General features: G+C 35.6%; 1 protein-coding gene across 24 annotated transcripts in view; it reads right to left on the bottom strand.

The window, feature by feature from the left end:
* PPFIA2 (PPFI scaffold protein A2) overlaps positions 1 to 18,043 on the bottom strand; it is a 533,343-nt gene that overhangs the window by 11,227 nt on the left and 504,073 nt on the right. For 13 of the 24 annotated variants that reach the window (XM_006142880.3, XM_006142878.3, XM_027769715.1 and 10 more), the window contains 4 exons: positions 15,787 to 15,849; positions 14,413 to 14,442; positions 12,366 to 12,559; positions 6,679 to 6,776 (listed from right to left, as the gene is read on the bottom strand). In XM_006142880.3, the coding sequence (XP_006142942.1) occupies positions 6,679 to 6,776; positions 12,366 to 12,559; positions 14,413 to 14,442; positions 15,787 to 15,849 (385 nt within the window). The remainder of the gene's footprint in view (positions 1 to 6,678; positions 6,777 to 12,365; positions 12,560 to 14,412; positions 14,443 to 15,786; positions 15,850 to 18,043) is intronic. The other 11 variants (XM_027769717.1, XM_006142879.3, XM_027769714.1 and 8 more) reach the window with 1 other exon arrangement.

Below are 18,043 nucleotides of genomic sequence, written 5' to 3' on the forward strand. Positions count from 1 at the left end.
ATAATGCAGCCCCCGAGGACCCCACCTGTACCTTCTCAGTTGTTCTCCTGAATCAGCTGTAATCATAATTCTGACTCCTGTTACTACAGATCACTTTCGATTTTTTTTTCTTCTGAGCTTCTTATAAATAAAATCATGCAATATGTACTTTGGCTTATGCCTTTCACTCGGTGTGACATTTATGCTTTGGAAAAGAGCAATGGCTTTTTTATTTTTATCACTGTTTAGTATACTGTCGATTATGCCACAATGTATCCATTCTATTGTCCGTGCACACTTAGGTGGACTCTGCTTTGAGTTATTAACATTGAATATTGTTACACGTGTATTTTGTTGTGCATATTTACAATATATTGTGGTTGAATGAGAAATAGAACTGTTGAGACCATTGAGTCATAAGTTGTCATTATATATACTTATATAAATTATATACATATGTTAAATATTTTTAATGTCACCAGATATTGCTAAACAAATTTCACTCCCACAACTTAATCTTGCACCCGTAAGGATAAAAGTCTGTATCACACTGGGGCCAGCAGGTGGCATGATTGTTAAGGTGGTAGATTCCCAAATAACTGACCATGATTTGAGTCCCGGACCTGGCGGTTTCAATATCATGCTCGGTGCTTGTGTGTGTGTGTTCCCAAAATCCAGAGGAGAATGAAAGAGAAGGGACTGTGGTGTGACCATCCTTCCTGAGGGATTGGGGGGGGGGATTTCTCACTTTCCCTCTCTCTGGAGAGCACACACACCCTATAGCAAAAACCTAAACAAGCAAAAAAAACTGCATCACACTTACATGAAAATATCAATACTTTGCACTTTTTATGTTTTGTTTTTGGATTTTAGTCATTATGGTAGGAAGGTAATATTATGAGTTAAATTGGGTCTCTTCCAAAATTTATAATGAAGTCCTAACCGCCCCCTACTCAGAACCTCAGAATGTAAATATTTGGGGATAGGCTCTTCATAGAGATGAGCAATTAAAATGAGGTCATTTGATTAGGCCCTGATTCAATATGACTGGTGTCCTTTATAAAACGGGAGAAATGAAAAATGACCATTACACGTGGACAATGCCACATGAAAATGAAGGCAGAGATCAGGCTGATACTCTCATAAGGTCAAGAATGTCAGTGATGGCCACCTAGCTACCAGAAGCGAGGGGAGACACATGGAATGGATTCTTCCTTGCAGCCCTCAGGAGGAACTGAACCCGCTACCACCTTGACCTCAAACTCCCAGCCTCTAGAACTGTAAGACAATAAATTTTATTGTTTAAGCCAAACAATGTGTCCTTCTTCATTATAGCAAATACAACAGTTATCTCATTGTAGCTTTAATCACTAACTTGCATTATAATTGTGAAAATATCTGCTACTTTTAGATCTGTCCGTTTTTGCTTTTCATGTTAGATACATAAAAACTTGCTGTATTTTCCTTTTTATTATTATAAAATACCCAACTTATTTCTAGTACATTTTCTACCTTAAAGTCTATATTCTGATAGAAAAATCATAGCAAGTTTGGTTAGTATTTGCATATGCTGTCTCCTCTAAATTTTCTATGTTCTTATATTTAAGATATGTACATTGTATATAACATGTCATTGTATGTTGTATATAACATGTCATTGTGTGTGTGTGTTTTGGTTTGACAGGGATTGGTCACTACATCTGGCTTTTTTTTTTTTTTTAAGGGAGAGATTTTTGCTATAAGGCACATGTGCTTGCTGGAGAGACAGCAAAAAAAATCACTCCCCAGGGGGCATGACCATGCCACAATCTTTCCTCCTCCATAAGGATTTTGGGCATGCACACACACACATACCCACTGTGAATTTCAAGCCACCAGTTCTGGGACTTGAACCATGGTCAGTCATGTGGGAGTCTAGCAACATAACCATTATGCCATCTACTGGTCTCCACATCTGGCTTTTTAAGACGGGGTCTTGCTATAGTGCCCAGGCAAGCCACAAGCTTTTAATCACTAACTTTCATTATAATTGTCCCTCAGCCTTTAAGTGCCTAGAGTTACAGGCACAAATTCTAGTCTTGTTTTGTCTTTTAATCTTTTAATTGGATTAGTGAGGCGCTACCCTTTAATATTATTATTCAGATATTTCACACGATATCTACCACCTTCCTGTTTGTCCTACCTGTCCTTTGTTCCTTTGCTTTCTTGCTATTTTATTATCTGTGTTTTTTACATTTTACTTTCCCACTTAGTCTATCAGCTTGTTTTTATACTTTATTCTTTAGATAGTCACACTTAAAGCTTTTAATATACATCCTTGACTTATTTGAGTCTACCATAAATTAGTCTTGTTATTATTTTCTTGCTAATGCAAAGATCTTTGAACAATTTAATTGCATTTACTCCCTGTCTTTTGAATTATTATGTATTTTAACTCTGTGTAAATTTAAAACCCTACAGGTATTCTCCTCCTTTACTCCTTTGCCTCAAAATTACTCATGCATTCTTTTAGTTCTCTATCTTGTCTGTACTTTTTATTGTCATTATGATCCATTTTCCTTTTGTCTGAATAATTCATTCTAATATTTCTTTTCTATTTGGGTTTTTCTGGCAAAGTAGCCCCTCAGATTCTGTTCATCAGAAAATGTATTAATGCTGCCTACTATATTGATGGACATACATACTTTTAGGTGAGAAGAACTTAATCCAGTCAAAGACTAAGATAAATCCATGCTGAATTCCAATTGCAATCTTTCAAAATAAACTGTGCTCTATTTAACTTTCCCTTAATCCTAGGAAAGACGTAAATGAGACTCCTTCAGAGATCTCAACTGAAAGCATATTGGGTGGCTCTGACCTCTGGTTTTTGACTATTTTATAGTGAGATTACCAAAACCTTTTTTTAGCTTTCTTACCCTTTGGCTTCTACATTCTTTTTTGTTTGTTTTTCAATTATTGTGTACATTTGAGGTTTACAATGTGATGTTATGGAATATAGAAAAATATAAAATGGACATTACAGTGGGCAGATCTACCATCTCAAATATTAATAGTTACTTTTTTTGTGTGCCAAGAGCAGATAAAAATCTACTTATTTAACAAAAATCCTTAATATAATACAATTTTAGAAACCTAGATCTCATGTCCAATTTTTAGTTTCTAATTCCATGCTTCTTAGAAGTTTACAAATATTTCAAGAGGAAAATTGTATAAAATATCAGGATTACTTATTTCCCTTTTCTCAGTGATCTTGGCTCCTCAGGGTTGCCAGCTTTGGCACATCTAAACTTTAGTTTCCTTTGCTTTCCTCACTCCCCTCACTCTTTTTTCAGGGAAGAGCAGTAGAGAATGACAGGTTTACCATTTATCTCAATGCATTTCTCTTTTCTCAAAGGTCATAGCCTCATAAGTTCTGGCTGTCTTGGTTAATTTCTACTACTTCCAAATGTCTATGTTTTGATCTGTATTGATTTATCTAGCCTCTCTGTTTGTTCTTGATGAAAAATTAAAACACTAGCACGATGATCTGGACTAAAGCAAACGGAGTGGATCATGACTTGAAAACCAGTTGGAAGAGCTTGTCTTTGACTCTCTATCTCATGAAGAAATAAACTTTTTCAAAAAACAAGAGATCATATATATAAAATAGTCCATTCTTGGAATGAATGCAAATAAAGCACTAGTCCAGACTTCTTCAGAATGCAACCACATGTTCTTTTTTAATTTCCAGAGGCCACATGTGCTCATCAGAGAGAGAACCTCCCACTGGGGTGTGGTTACATCTCAATACTTTTCCTACGTATCTCCATCCCATCAGGATTTGGGGCATCCATACACGTGCACTCAATATGCTTTTCAAGCCACTAAAGCTGGGATTGGAACTACTGTCAGCCATTGAGGATCTAGCTCCCAATGCATAGCACTTAACTAATATGCTATACGGCCATTCCTACCTTTGTTTTCATTTTGTAAATCAGACCCCTTTCGATAAATCTAGTTCCATGTACAATTAAAATTTATGCTGACTTTAAAGCTTTGGAGGAATCCTCTTGACCTAAACAATAAATGGCTAGAGATAAGTCTTGACCGTTGCCTAGCAACAAATTAAATGTTAGTACACTCTTGATATTCACATGGTCTCCTCACTACAGAAAATGGTTTATTAAGGCCAAGGTTAATTAACACTTCTGATAATAACAGGACTCCTATTCACAGTTGAGTGTTATTCCTGTAAATGTCATCAGATCAGTTATAGGAAACGGGCTATTTATTATTTTACTCGCAGTTCCTTATGAAATGGAATTTGTGTATAATCATAGTGAATCATGACAGTTTTTTCTCAGGGCTACACTCTTATCAGCAACTGCCAAATACTAATATAACATTTGAAGTAGGGCCAAACGGTTAATGCATCTCCTTTAGATCTGGCTATATGTGAAGTATTTCATGGAGTAAGACCAAGCATGATAAAACCTAACTGAAACAAACAAAACCTTCGGGGGGGGGGGGGGGGGAATCCCATGGATAAAAACTCCTTTAGATCTGGCTATATGTGAAGTATTTCATGGAGTAAGACCAAGCATGATAAAACCTAACTGAAACAAACAAAACCTTCGGGGGGGGGAGGGGGAAGTGGTATCCCATGGATAAAATCTATTTATGTGCTAAGACATCCTGTTAGGTCAAAAACAGACTTCATTCTAGGGTTTATCTTTAGTCCATTAATTCCCAAATTTTAATTTGTACAATGACGGTCTGAAAACAACCTGCAGTTTCCTAGGGCCCCCAAATAATAAAGTTGAATCAAACAACACAGTTTTGATAATGGAAAAACACTTTCTTGCTCCTAAGAATGAAGTGTTACAAGAAAATCTATTGTACGTACAGCTACTCTCTGATGAATCACGTATGGAAAAATATTTTTAACCAATCACTTTTACATGTATTTGAGTCCATCCTATTGGAACTACTGTGCTGTCCAAGAACCACCGAAGATAAAATTTCTGACATTGTTTTCCACAAATGAAAATTTTAGAAGCCTAAACCAGTAAAGAATAAAATAGTGTTGGACTTTAATATTAAGGAGGAAGGGATAACACATAATATGTATTATTTTCTTATCTAAAGTAAGCCCCAAAGAAAGTGAAGGTAAAAAGACTTATATTAACTTTGAATAATTAATGTAATGCACCCTCTGAATTTGATGAAATGACTGCAAATATCACCTCTTGGATAATAGGAAATAGAAATAAAACTGATAGATAGTTTTAATATCAACATTTTTTTTCAAAAAATCTTAGTTTATTTCTCTTAATAAGCCTTTTTTGCTCTTTTAAGCAATGTTAAGTGGATCAATGATTTTTGTTTTGCTTTTTAAATTTGCAATAAGGGTTGTGTGCTTGCCCGAGAGAGACGGAGAAGGGAAGAGAGAGAGAGAGAAAGAGAGAAAGTGAAAAAGTACCCCACATGAGGGGGTGGTCATTTCACAGTTCATTCTCCTCTTAGGATTTTGGACAGACATGCACACACATGCAGCAGGATTTTCAAGTTGTCAGGTTTGGGATTCAAACCATGCAGCCAGTCATGTGAGACCCAGTTGCCTTAACCACCATGCCACCTGGCTGGCCCAGTAGATCAATTATTTTTACAACAAAAAGAGAAAACCAACAATTATTTTTTTTCTTCAACAATAACAATAAAAATACGGTGATATCTAATAGTATAGACCCTAACTTAGTCCTTTTTTTTTTTTTTGAGAGGTTTTTGCTATAGGGTGCATGAGCTCATCAGACAGAGAGAGACAGAGAGATAAAAGTGAGAAATCACCCCCCAAGGGGGATAGCCACACCGCAATCCCTTCTCCAGTCTCCGCTTGGGATCTTGGGCATGCACGCACATGCACCCGGCGTGAGTTTAAGCTACCAGGTCCAGGACTCGAACCGCGGTCAACTACATGGGAGTCCAGTGACATAGCCATTACGCTAACTGCTGGTCCCAACATATTCCTGTTTTTAAACCATTATTTTCCCTATGTATTAAGGCATTTCTTACATTTAAGTGATTACTTATTAAATATATACTTTAATAAATCTTTAAAATGGAGTGTCTTTTCTTAAATAAAATATTTTTCTACACAGAGTAGCCACAACAATTAGAAATACTCCTAAAAAGTTTTCCCAGTCCAAATTATTAAGGGACTAGTCTAGTTTATGGTGAAATATGCTGACATAATTTCCATATAAAATTCCCACAGATTTTCTACAACTATATTAACAAAAATAAAATTTGGGGGCACTGAAATAAAATCCAAATGTTATAAACCAAAGATGAACTGCCATAAAAGTTATATATCATGTTTCTCTGAATCATAATGAGAATGTTCCATTAAAAGTTTGACAAAAATATCTACATGGAGACATCTTTAGTACAAACAGAATGTATAATTAATAGGTTCAGAGGAATACATCTACATTCAAAAAACCAAGAGTATTCTCCAGTGGGACAGTCACTATCTAATGTGATGGTAGTCTTTTCTGTGTTGTTAATAGAAATAGAATAAAAAAAAAAATGATGGTACGTCTAGCCAAACAATTAGGTTACTTAAAGACCATTGTAACACATAGAGCATCTTAGGTTTGTAAGAATGAAAGCTAAAAACCTCAGAAAAAAGGCAATTGATATGGAAGAAAGACTAGTTACCTTTTATTTCATGTTGACTTGCTTCTCGTCTTCTTTCTAGTTCTTTTCTGTCATAATTCAACCGTTTTAAGCACATAATTCCATACTGTAAACTTGTCCTGTTATTGTTTTATTAAAAAAGAAGTAAACATTTTAAATTTACTCAGCAGGTGAATAATGTTTTTTAATTAAGTGTAGGCAATACTATGCACTATTTCTTAGGACAGTAGGTTAATAAATTATATTTCACATTATATTCTGTAGTATCAGAGAGATATTAAATTACAGTTATTCTAAGCCCATAATGTTTCTAAAGGCTAGAAATTCTGTTTTCTAATTTAAATTTAAAAAAATGTTTTGGGGACCAGCAGATGGTGTAATGGTTACATTGCTAGACTCCCACATGGCCAACCACAGTTCGAATCCTGGACCTGGTGGCTTGCAACTCATGCTGAATGTATGTGCATGCATTCTCAAGGTTCTGAGAGGAGAATGGAGGAGGAGAAACTGTGGCATGGCCATCACCCCAGAGGGTGATTTGTCACTGTTTCTCTGACTCTTCTGTCTCTCTGGCGAGCAAATGTACACTGTAGCAAAAATTTCTCTTAAATTTTTTTTTTAAATAATCATGGATAAGCATATATATGCCTTTGCCTTCCAATTAGCGGCTCCTACTCATGTACAAATTACTATTTTTCTCATTTGAGTTATTTATAGTCTCCGTTATAAAGTCAACAAGAACATAGAAAGAGATACTGTTTTTTAGCTGATGAGAAAAATAGCAAAAAAAAAACATGTTAAGACATAAGATAGAGAACCACATACCAAAACAAAATAGCTAACAACTCTAAGCGATACACAAGTATGTAAAAGGAACTAGTCAGCCAACACAGAAACTGTGCGTGGAAGAGCAGCAAACTGATCTTTAAGCAGGTAGCAAAGAATGGGTTATTAAGGAAGATAGACCTTCATGAACACAGGACAACAGATGAAATTTTATATGTGTTGTGACATAGACATATTGTCTAGAGTTCAAAATCCATGGGAGGAAGCAAAGAGGAGTGTGACTCCATAAGGGATACAATTACATAGACTGCCAAAATAATGACAAGAGCCATGTGCATGAGAAGAAGATCCAGAAATCAAAGAGAGAAAAGAAATGAGAAAACTTAGTGGTATTAGATATAAAAATGTGGGGACCAGCAGTTATCATAATGGCTATGTTGCTGGACTCCCACGTAGTTGACCGCAGTTCGCGTTCTGGACCCGGTGGCTTAAAACTCACGCTGGGCGTGTGTGCGTGCATGCCCAAGATCCCGAGAGGAGAATGGAGGAGAAGGGATTGCAGCATGGCCATCCCCCCGGGGGGTGATTTCTCGCTTTCTGTCTCTCTGTCTCTCTCTGTCTGTCTGGCGAGCACATGCACCCTATAGCAAAAACCTTTCAAAAAAATAAATAAAAAATGTGGGGGAGTGTAGTAGGAAAAAAAGACTCTCCCCAGAGTAAATAAAGCACATTGACTGTTAGAGAGAGTTCTAAACTGTTAAGGAATAGACACAAATTTGGCATACATACTGACCAGGCTACAGTCAAGAACTGGATTTCTACCTATGCCTTAAATTTCTAAAAAGAACAATGATGACTCAAATATTTCAGAATTAGAGAAAAGGTACATTAGGTAGGTATGGGCTAAAGTGTATTCCTCACAATTTAAACATTGACACTCTAACTCTCAATGTCAGAATGAGAACTTTATTTGGAAATGGAGACCTTAAAGAGCTAATCAAGTTAAATGAGGCCATTAATCCAAGCTGACTGATGCACTATAAGAAGAGGAAATTGGACAGAGACACCAAGAATGTACACCCACAGAAGAAAGATCATGTGAGGACACAGAGAGAGAATGGCCATTGGCAAGTCAAGGAGAGAGGCGTCAGAAGAAACCAGACCCATGGACACTATGATCTCCAACTTTCAGCCCCCTAAATGGCAACAAAATAAATCTCTGTTGTTTAAATCAACCAGTCCGTATATTTTATTGTGGTAGCCCTAACAAGCTTATTCAATGGGATGCCAGAAATAGTGATGTAATAGCCAACACAGATATCAGGCAACTAAAGGTTAAACCAGTGGTTCTTGGTTAGTTTCTTCCAATTTTGTCTATGTAATATAAGATTGTTCTATAACGAGAATACATAATATGGTGACAATGCCTGTCTGATAGAAAACTGGACTGAAAAGATCATGGGATATAGAATGTAGTCAGACACTATCTGCTTTAAGTCAGTTCAGCCTAATGTAAAGATGAAGCTTATGTATTTCCTGGCACTCTGCATTGGAACAATTTTAATTTTTTTAAATACTTGATTTTATAAAAATAATTATTAAAATTTTAAAAAGCACTAAAACTTGATCTGGTAAAGTATAAAAAACTAGACACAATGTGTCTCAGAAATTCTTAAAATATTCTAAAATTGCCTAATGCAACCATACAGTTTGAAGGCCTAAACTTCTAGTAACAGGGAACTCACTATCTTACAATGTGTATGCTATAGGGCAATTCAGAGTGCTACAAAGTTTTTTTTTTTAATTGAATAGAAATCACTTCCCTAGGGTCTACACCTATTTGAACTAGAAATGCACAGGTTCAACAAATAAAACATTGTTCTTTAACCAAATGATAAGGAGCCTAAAACATAAGAGTTATCTAAAGTCTTCCCTTGTCCAAGTTATATATCTTTAATTTATTTATCTTCCTCCCTAACTTTTAGCATTTCACCAAGAATAATTTATTTCCCTTATCATAAAGGAGATGCAAATCAAAACCACAATGGAATACAATCTACCTCCAGTCAGAATGGGTAAGATTAAAAAATAAATAAATAAAGGATGACAAATACTAGCAAGGCTGTGGTGAAAAGGGAACTCTCTCCTACACTGTTGGTGGGAATGTAAATTAGTACAGCCACTGTAGAGAACAACATGGAGATTCCTCAGAAACTTGGAAACAGAACTATCATACAATCCAGCAATTCCACACCTATGTAACTATGCAAAGGACAGGAATACACTCAATCAGAAAAACACTTATGCATTTATGTTTACTGCAACATTATTCACAATTGCTATGACATGGAATCAACCCAAATATCCAAGAACAAGTAAATGGATTGAAAAAGTGTGGCACTTAAACACAATGGAATACTATTCAGTCATAAAAACTATGAGATCTTGGCATCTGATAGAAAGTAGAAGAATATGGAAAATTTAATGCTGAGTGAAGCAAGCCAGACTATGAAAGAGAAGCACTGTATGTCCCCATTTATGCACTCTATGACAGAAACTGAAAAATTGGAATGTATAAAGAGAGAACAACTGCAGATAATAGAGAAAGTGTGGGAGGATGGTGGGGAATGGGAGAGGGGAATCAAGGGGAAAGAAAAAATAAAAATATTTAACGAACACAAAAGTGTAAAATTACATGTGAAGGATGATGTCTATGATAATATTTTGATTGGATTAATATGCAGTATATTCATGCTGGGAAGATTCCTTTTATATGCTGCAAAGATGTACAGTGATGAAATGTAAATAAAACGAGAACATAATTTATTGCCTAAGTGAATGCCATTTTTTTTTTGTCACCTCACTACATTTATTAAGCACTTTTATTTTCTCTGCCAACAAACATAATCTAAAGATACCTTGTCAGGCCATTAGCCAAATCTGAGGACTTTTTGTGTGAACTCTAAATTCTCTTATTCACCTGAACTTCTATTAAATCATGTATTCTCAATCTAGCATTTTCAATTATTAAAAACTGTTATATTTATCTCTACTGCCCAATAACTACACTGAAATTCAAAATATCTTCATAAGTTTTAATAAAAAGTCTTAATTATTTATATGTATCCTAATTTTATGTCATCAACATACATGGGGACTTCAAACAGCATGTAGAAAATGGAATTACAGCCCAGGTTTATTTTGGTACAAAAATTTTGAAATCTTTCGATAGTGTTTTTATATATGCACTTGCTATGAACCTTCTTTCATATTTTATTTTTCTATTTGCCATTTGTGTGTGCTTGCCAGAGAGAGGAAGAGGGAGGAAGTATACCCCAGTGGTATCTTGGGAGAAGAAGCCACAATTCCTTCTCCTTCATTTCTTTGTCCGCTCTAGATTTTGGACATGCCTATACATGTGCCAGGTGTGGTTTTTTTTGTTTGTTTGTTTGTTTGTTTTTAGAGGTTTTCGCTATAGGGCACGTGCGTTCACCAGACAGACAGAGAGAGACAGAGAGACAGAAAGCGAGAAATCACCCCCCAGGGGGGATGGTCACGCCACAATCCCATCTCCTCCATTCTCCTCTTGGGATCTTGGGTGCGCACTCGCATGCACCCGGCGTGAGTTTTAAGCCACCAGGTCCGGGACGTGAACCGCGGTGGAGTACGTGGGAGTCCAGTGACATAGCCATTACGCTAACTGCTGGTTCCCTACCAGGTTTGTTTTAAGGTGACAGGTCCAGGATTCTTTTTTGTTTGTTTGTTTGTTTGTTTGGGAGAGGTTTTTAGAGACCATCATGTGTGCTCGCCAGAAAGACAGAGACAGAGAGACAGAAAGCAAGAAATCACCTCCCAGGAGGGATGGCCACACTGCAATCCCATCTCCTCCATTCTCCTCTCAGGATCTTGGGCACGGCTGCACCCCCGTCTGGCATGAGTTTAATCCACTGGGTCCAGGACTTGAACTGCAGTCGACTACATGGGAGTCTAGCAACATAGCCACTATGCCAACTGCTGGTCTTCAGGTCCAGGATTCTAACCACAGGGTCAGTTATGTGGGATCTGGTTCCCTTAATCCAAAAGCCATGAGGTGGCCCTTCCAGAAACATTGAAAAAATCCTCTGTATGAGATTTTTACACCATCTTTATTTTATCCATTGATTGAATGTTGGACAGGATAGGACCAAGTATAGTTCTCCAAGCCAAAAATCATCTAAATTTATGTTGATAAATTTATCATTATCAACTATATGTGATACAAATAACTGAAATTCAACTATCATTTTGTCAGACAATATATAAGAATATCAAGCTATGACATAGCATTTATGATGTGGTATTATATAATAACAAATCATTTTCACCTCCTATATGGTAAACAGCTTTAAAAAAGAGGTTGTTTTTTATTCATCTGGGTCCTCACAGCTATCTAATAACTCACTGTATAATTTATTTTTTTCTCAAAACTCATGCAAATAAGTAAAAGCACTAAAAGGCAAAAAAATAATAAGTATAAATATAACCTTTAGAGAATTTCTTTTTAAACTTTTTCTAGTATATCCTAAATTATACAATTTACAACCATACGAGTTCAAGATATAAATAGTTGTGAATAATTTTGTAATATGGACTCATACACCTATAAAGTTCACAAACGTGAAATTTACTAAAGACCTGGGAAAACAAAAGCTGTGAGAGAATTGTTTGCATGTCTACTTCCATAAACTTTGAGCACACAATACGTACACAGCTCCATAGTAGGTAGTCCCTGAAATTTGCCCCTGAAAATAGTTTTCTAAATAGATGTACATAGATCTTTTAAATAGTACATATTTTCTATTTCCGAAACATCTAGTTTTGTTTTAGTAAAAGTATTTCATAAATTATTGTTTTGTTGTAATTATTCTTGGGTGAAAACCTACCGATGGAAGCTATCCACCATTTTTAAGTGGACACGGAGATCTTTTTTTGTTAGGTGATCTAACATCCTTGCATCTACCAAGCATTCCATGAAGTAACTTCTGTACTGAGGTAACCCCAGACTGGGAAGCCATTCATTTCCAATCCACTCATGGTTCATATCTCCATAAGCCAGGGTCTGTAGAAAAACAGGACACTAGAATTGTTTTATAGCAGTCAAGTTTCTTGACCAATAAAATGAGATGGTAATTGGAGGATGTTATCTATTACTATAGCTGATACTTAATTATTGTGATATGTGGAAACAAAGCATAAATAATATGTCACCTCTAAGAATTTGATTTACTTTGGTACAAGGTGGAACTGCATATGTGTATTAAAGTGATCGTCTACAGAAAACGATTGACTATGAATTTTGTATTCTCATAAAGAATTACATTTTGTCTAGATATGTATTTTTAAGGAAAAACTTAGGAGTAAAGATATAATACAAACTCTGGGCTTTAAAGATTTTTAAATTGCACTGGTTTTTCTTTTTTTAATACCCATCAGCTAATACTCCACCATCTTGCTCCACTATGGATACTGTTGTAAATTTTTTTTTTTGAGAGGTTTTTGCTATAGGGCGCGTGCGCTCGTCAGACAGAGAGAGACATAGAGACAGAAAGCGAGAAATCATCCCCCAGGGGGGATGGTCACGCCGCAATCCCTTCTCCTCCATTCTCCTCTTGGGATCTTGGGAACACACGCACACACGCCCGGTGTGAGTTTTAAGCCACCGGGTCTGGGACATGAACCGTGGTCAACTACGTGGGAGTCCAGCGACATAGCCATTACACTAACTGCTGGTTCCCCTGTTGTAAATTTCAATGTAAATAGAAACCTCGATAAACAAATAGAAAAAGAAGCAATGAAGTTAGAGAAACAGATGGTTGAAGCTTTAGATGGACCTTATGTTGTAACTTAGTAAAGCATATAGCCAGTGTTCCATAAAATTCATTGGGAATTATAAACCAATTTTTTTTGTAGAAATCAGTCAGTATAGACTAGGTATTTGAAGTGGTACATAAAAAAACTTTTATAATCTATTTAATATAATACTATGAACTAATCTTGTTAAATACTATTCAAAAGAGTTAAAATGAAAGCCAAAACAATCACCACTAAACCAATTAAAAAATGACTATTACTCTGTTAATTTTATAATTTTATATTAGTTTGTTATCATACCACAAATTCACAAATCTAATTATAACACATATTTCCACTGAAAATTCAGGTATTTCTCTTCTTTGGTATGTTCTTAAGAACTATGAAATTTGTACCCAAATTAAAGTCTAGAGTGACTGTAGGATACTGCTAAATGCAGTTCTAAGTAACTCCAAATTTTTCTATATTCAAAGGTTTGAATCTCATAGAAAGATACTTTCAGTTCTCCAACATGTAAAAAACACACTGCTTCCTTGCAAACACACACATTTGTTCCAAGTAGACAGATGCTTGTCTTACGTGGCCTTCTTAATCAATGGGAGTGACTTGCAGTCTGCAGTGCTCAGGTGTCATGCCCCTCCAAACCCAGTCCTCGCACACTTCAACACTGTACCTTAACTGGAACTCCAAACAAGTCATTTTTTTTTTTATTCTTTCCTTAGATCCAACGTCAATAATTCCCAATTAAATATATTCAGAGTGATCTTGGAGAAATTAAGTTTATAAATCATTCTCTTGGGGAAGAAAGGAATTTATCCTTACAAAAACGGCTAGGTATGAAATGATAATTATATTTACAAAATATGGTGATTTATTGGGTGGTCATAAAAGTCATAACACATTTTTGCATAGAAAGACAGAAAAAATACACCATGACTTTTCTGACAACCCAATAAAAAAACATGCATAATATTAAACAACAAAGATTTAAGTATCTATATCAGCCTAATATTGAGCTAAGTGAAGATTTAAAATATTATGAGTTACAATAGACTGTTAATTTATATCCTCATAGCCTGCTAAATATATTGATTTTCTTAAAGTATATGAATTTCCTACCTGGGCCCAGCTTCCTTCCTCAGATTCTTTCTGTGTTAGCAGCAGGAAATGATTAATAAGTCAGGTAAATATAAATTAATTTCAAATGAATACAGTACATTTTTTTAGCAGAAGCAAAATTGTTATTCAAAAAATGTTATTATGACATAACAGAAAACTACACATATTCTTAGTCAGAGTTACAGTAATAAATTTTGCAATTAAAAATTAATTTTAATTAATTCTAATTTAACTACACATACATACACATGGATTTTTTTGTAATTTTTGTGAACATTTGATTTGTTCATTCCAAACTTTTTTAATTTTTAAGAATGTGTAATTTTCCAAATGTAATGTGTTATAATAAAAATGTTGGCTATATGTATGTTAGTACATATCACAGAGAAATCTAATAAAAAGTAAATTAATGAAGTGAAAAAAATACCTGTATCACTCTGACAAAGCTTTGTGGTAATCAAATAGCTTTCAACAACAGCCAACAAAACAAAACAAGACAAAAATCAAGTATAACAAAACTAAATTAAAAATAAAATTAGTACATAACACTGACAATTTGTCCACCATAAACTTCTATATAATCAATATTTCAAATAGGGATAAAATTGAAAGGACATTAAAAAGGAGATGCAGAAGATAAAAATATATGGTAAGTCCGACTTTGTCACCTTATGTGGAAAATGACTATTTACAATGCTATATTTTTAAAAGCTAACAATTATACAGTCCCCAATATGATTTTTAAAACTGCTTTTGAATACTAAATTAACATAATGCTAGTCTTTGTTTTGTTTTGCCTTGTTCTGGTCAAACTCTACATCTGCTGTGGTAAAGCCCAAGACACTACATGATCATATTAGAAATGAATATTCAATCTAAACTTTTCCTTTACAATTTTAATTTGGTTTAGTGACATGCATTATCTGTGAACAAGCCCCATACTAACTAATATCCATTACCAAAATATTTTTAGCAGAAGCAAAATTGTTATTCAAAAAATGTTATTATGACATAGCAGATAAATACACATATTCTTAATGAGTTACAGTAATAAATTTTGCAATTAAAAGTTAATTTTAATTAATTCTAATTTAAATGGATAAATTTTCTTAAATTCTTGCTTGTTGTTTATTTATTCATTTCTTACAGACTTTTTTGATATTAACCACATCACAACAATCTAGCACTGGCTTCATATACAAAGGTCAAAGGAATGTAGTAAAATAAAAGTGTGGAAGAAAATGTTAACGGTCTTTGCGTATAATTACATAAACACAGCCCATTACTCTGGTCTATAGTAAACAAATTTGCCTTTTTATCTGAAGGGCAGGAATATAACTTTTCTTCAGACTCGACAAAGCTATAAAGACTAACCGTTTTTGCTGGAGCTGCAAGATTTTCCATTTCTTCATGGGTCACCCAAACGTTGCCTGAAGGCTAGTGAGGAAGCCCGAGGGAAGCCATGGGATCCGTGGGAGGGAAGCAGTGGTAAAGGAGAGAGGAGCAGCCCTGTGAGTTAGCACATCACAGCCACACACAGTGCCCTGGTTTCCCAGTAGCCCCACAGAGAGCACGATTGGTTGGTCAGAGGACTCTTTCTCTTCTACTCAAAAGGAGTAAATAGAAAGAGGCAAGGAGTGAAGCTCACAGGCTAGATTTGTTTTTCTTTTCTTTTTGAGATTTTTGGTACAGGGTGTGTGTGCTCACCAGAGATGAGAAACAGAAAGCACATAGTCAACCACGACTGAGTCTCGGATCCGGCAGCTTAAAACTCATGCCAGGTACATGTGTGTGTGTGTGCTCAAGACCCTGAGAGGAGAATGGAGGAGAAGGGATTGCGGTGTGGCCATCCCCCCTGAGGGATGGTTTCTCACTCTCTGTCTCTGGCATGCACATGCATCTTATAGCAAAAATCTCTAAAAAATTTTTAAAAAAGAGATGCCAGATGAGACCAGAGCAGTAAAATGCAACACTCTGTTGGGTTTTCCCCACATGAGATGATTCAGGTTCATGTTCAGATGTCCAGAGACCTCCTCGACATGTATGTGCTCATGAGCCAGGGTTGGCTGGGGGTGGTGGTGGGGGTTTGAGGAATCCATGCCTTGTCAGAGGTGCTGTCCCTGTCTCCCTGAAACCTCTCCCCTCTCTCTCACTCATAGAAGAAGTAAGCTTTTAAAAAGTGTGTCAAAGTTAAATTTCATATAAGTGAAATTTCATATATATTTGAATAACAAAAGAAGTCACATAGTAAATATTCATGAATGTAAATAAGCCACAGGAGCATATAAATGATAAAGGTTAGACATTATCTGTATGCATGGAGGTTTCATTCTACTGTTGTGGGATTTAGATTATGGCTGATTTTCTTCCTACGAAATAACTCTGTGTACAGCTGCAAAACTTATTTAGAATATAGGAATTGTCCATATTATTAAAAAGTTCTTCCTTTCTACCCCCAGCTTCTGGCAATGCTGCTCCCGTTATAAACAGAAAGTTGCATATGAATATATGAGACTTTACATCATTTGGGAAAAACCGATTTGACTGACTTCCTGAGGAGTACATTGCCTTAAAAAGAACTTTACATTTTGCTGTCTTACAGCCAATGATCACTGTGCATTTGCCTAAATGGCTGTACCATTTATTCAAAGTGAGCTTCGGTGACAATTATCGGAGAGGAATTTTATTTAAGCCAGTCGTGTTTTTACACTGATTTCTGTAGCTTCTACTTTGATTCTGGATCCAAAAGCTAGGATGAGGCAAGTGAGATCTCAAGATGCCGCATTTAAGAAGGCACTCACTTTCAGGATCGTGCAAGTGCAGAGTGAAGACCTGGAAGTGAGAGCCTCCTTAAATTTTATGCTTGAGGTACCTTGCTTGACTCCTAGTCCAGAAGGTGTATTTCAAAGGTATTAGAAAGTGAGACAGGAGAGGAAAATTCCTCAAGAATGACAAGAATGAACTCACTTACCTAATTAAATCATTCAGGAAAGAGTTATGACAGAGAAATAAATATTAAAATGAAATTGGGGAATAATTTATGCAAATCAATAAGAGGAAAATAATTTGCTCTCTTGTCAGGGACACAGCGTAAGTCAAGCAGACAGACCTCAGCATGGTCCTAAATCTTGGCTAACTGAAAGTGATTTTATATTACCGAGGTTACTGAAAGTGATTTTGTATTACTGAGGTCACTTTATTTAATTAATTAATTAATTTATTTATTTTTAGGGAGATTTTTGCTATAGGGTACATGTGCTTGCTGGAGAGAGACAGAGAGACAGAGAGACAGTGAGAAATCATCCCCAAGGGGTGATGGCCACACCACAATCCCTTCTCTTCTATTCTCCTCTCAAAATTTTTGGCATGCACATCGCTTGGTGCAAGTTTTAAGCCACCAGGTTCAGGACTCGAACCATGGTCAACTATGTTAGAGTCCAGTAATGTAACATTCCACCAGGTCATTTTATTTTTAACTTGATAATTGAGTAAAGCAACTTGAAGTTTCTTTGCACATTCAAATAGTCTAAACCCACATTTTTTTCCCATGTGAATTTATATTTCTCATTGTAAGACAAATCTTTCTAAATACAAAATATAATTATGGCTCACTTCATTTCCAATAAAGATT

This window comes from Tupaia chinensis, unplaced genomic scaffold (genome assembly GCF_000334495.1).
Source record: "Tupaia chinensis unplaced genomic scaffold, TupChi_1.0 Scaffold000085_1, whole genome shotgun sequence".
In the NCBI taxonomy this organism is placed as follows: Eukaryota; Metazoa; Chordata; class Mammalia; order Scandentia; family Tupaiidae; genus Tupaia; species Tupaia belangeri.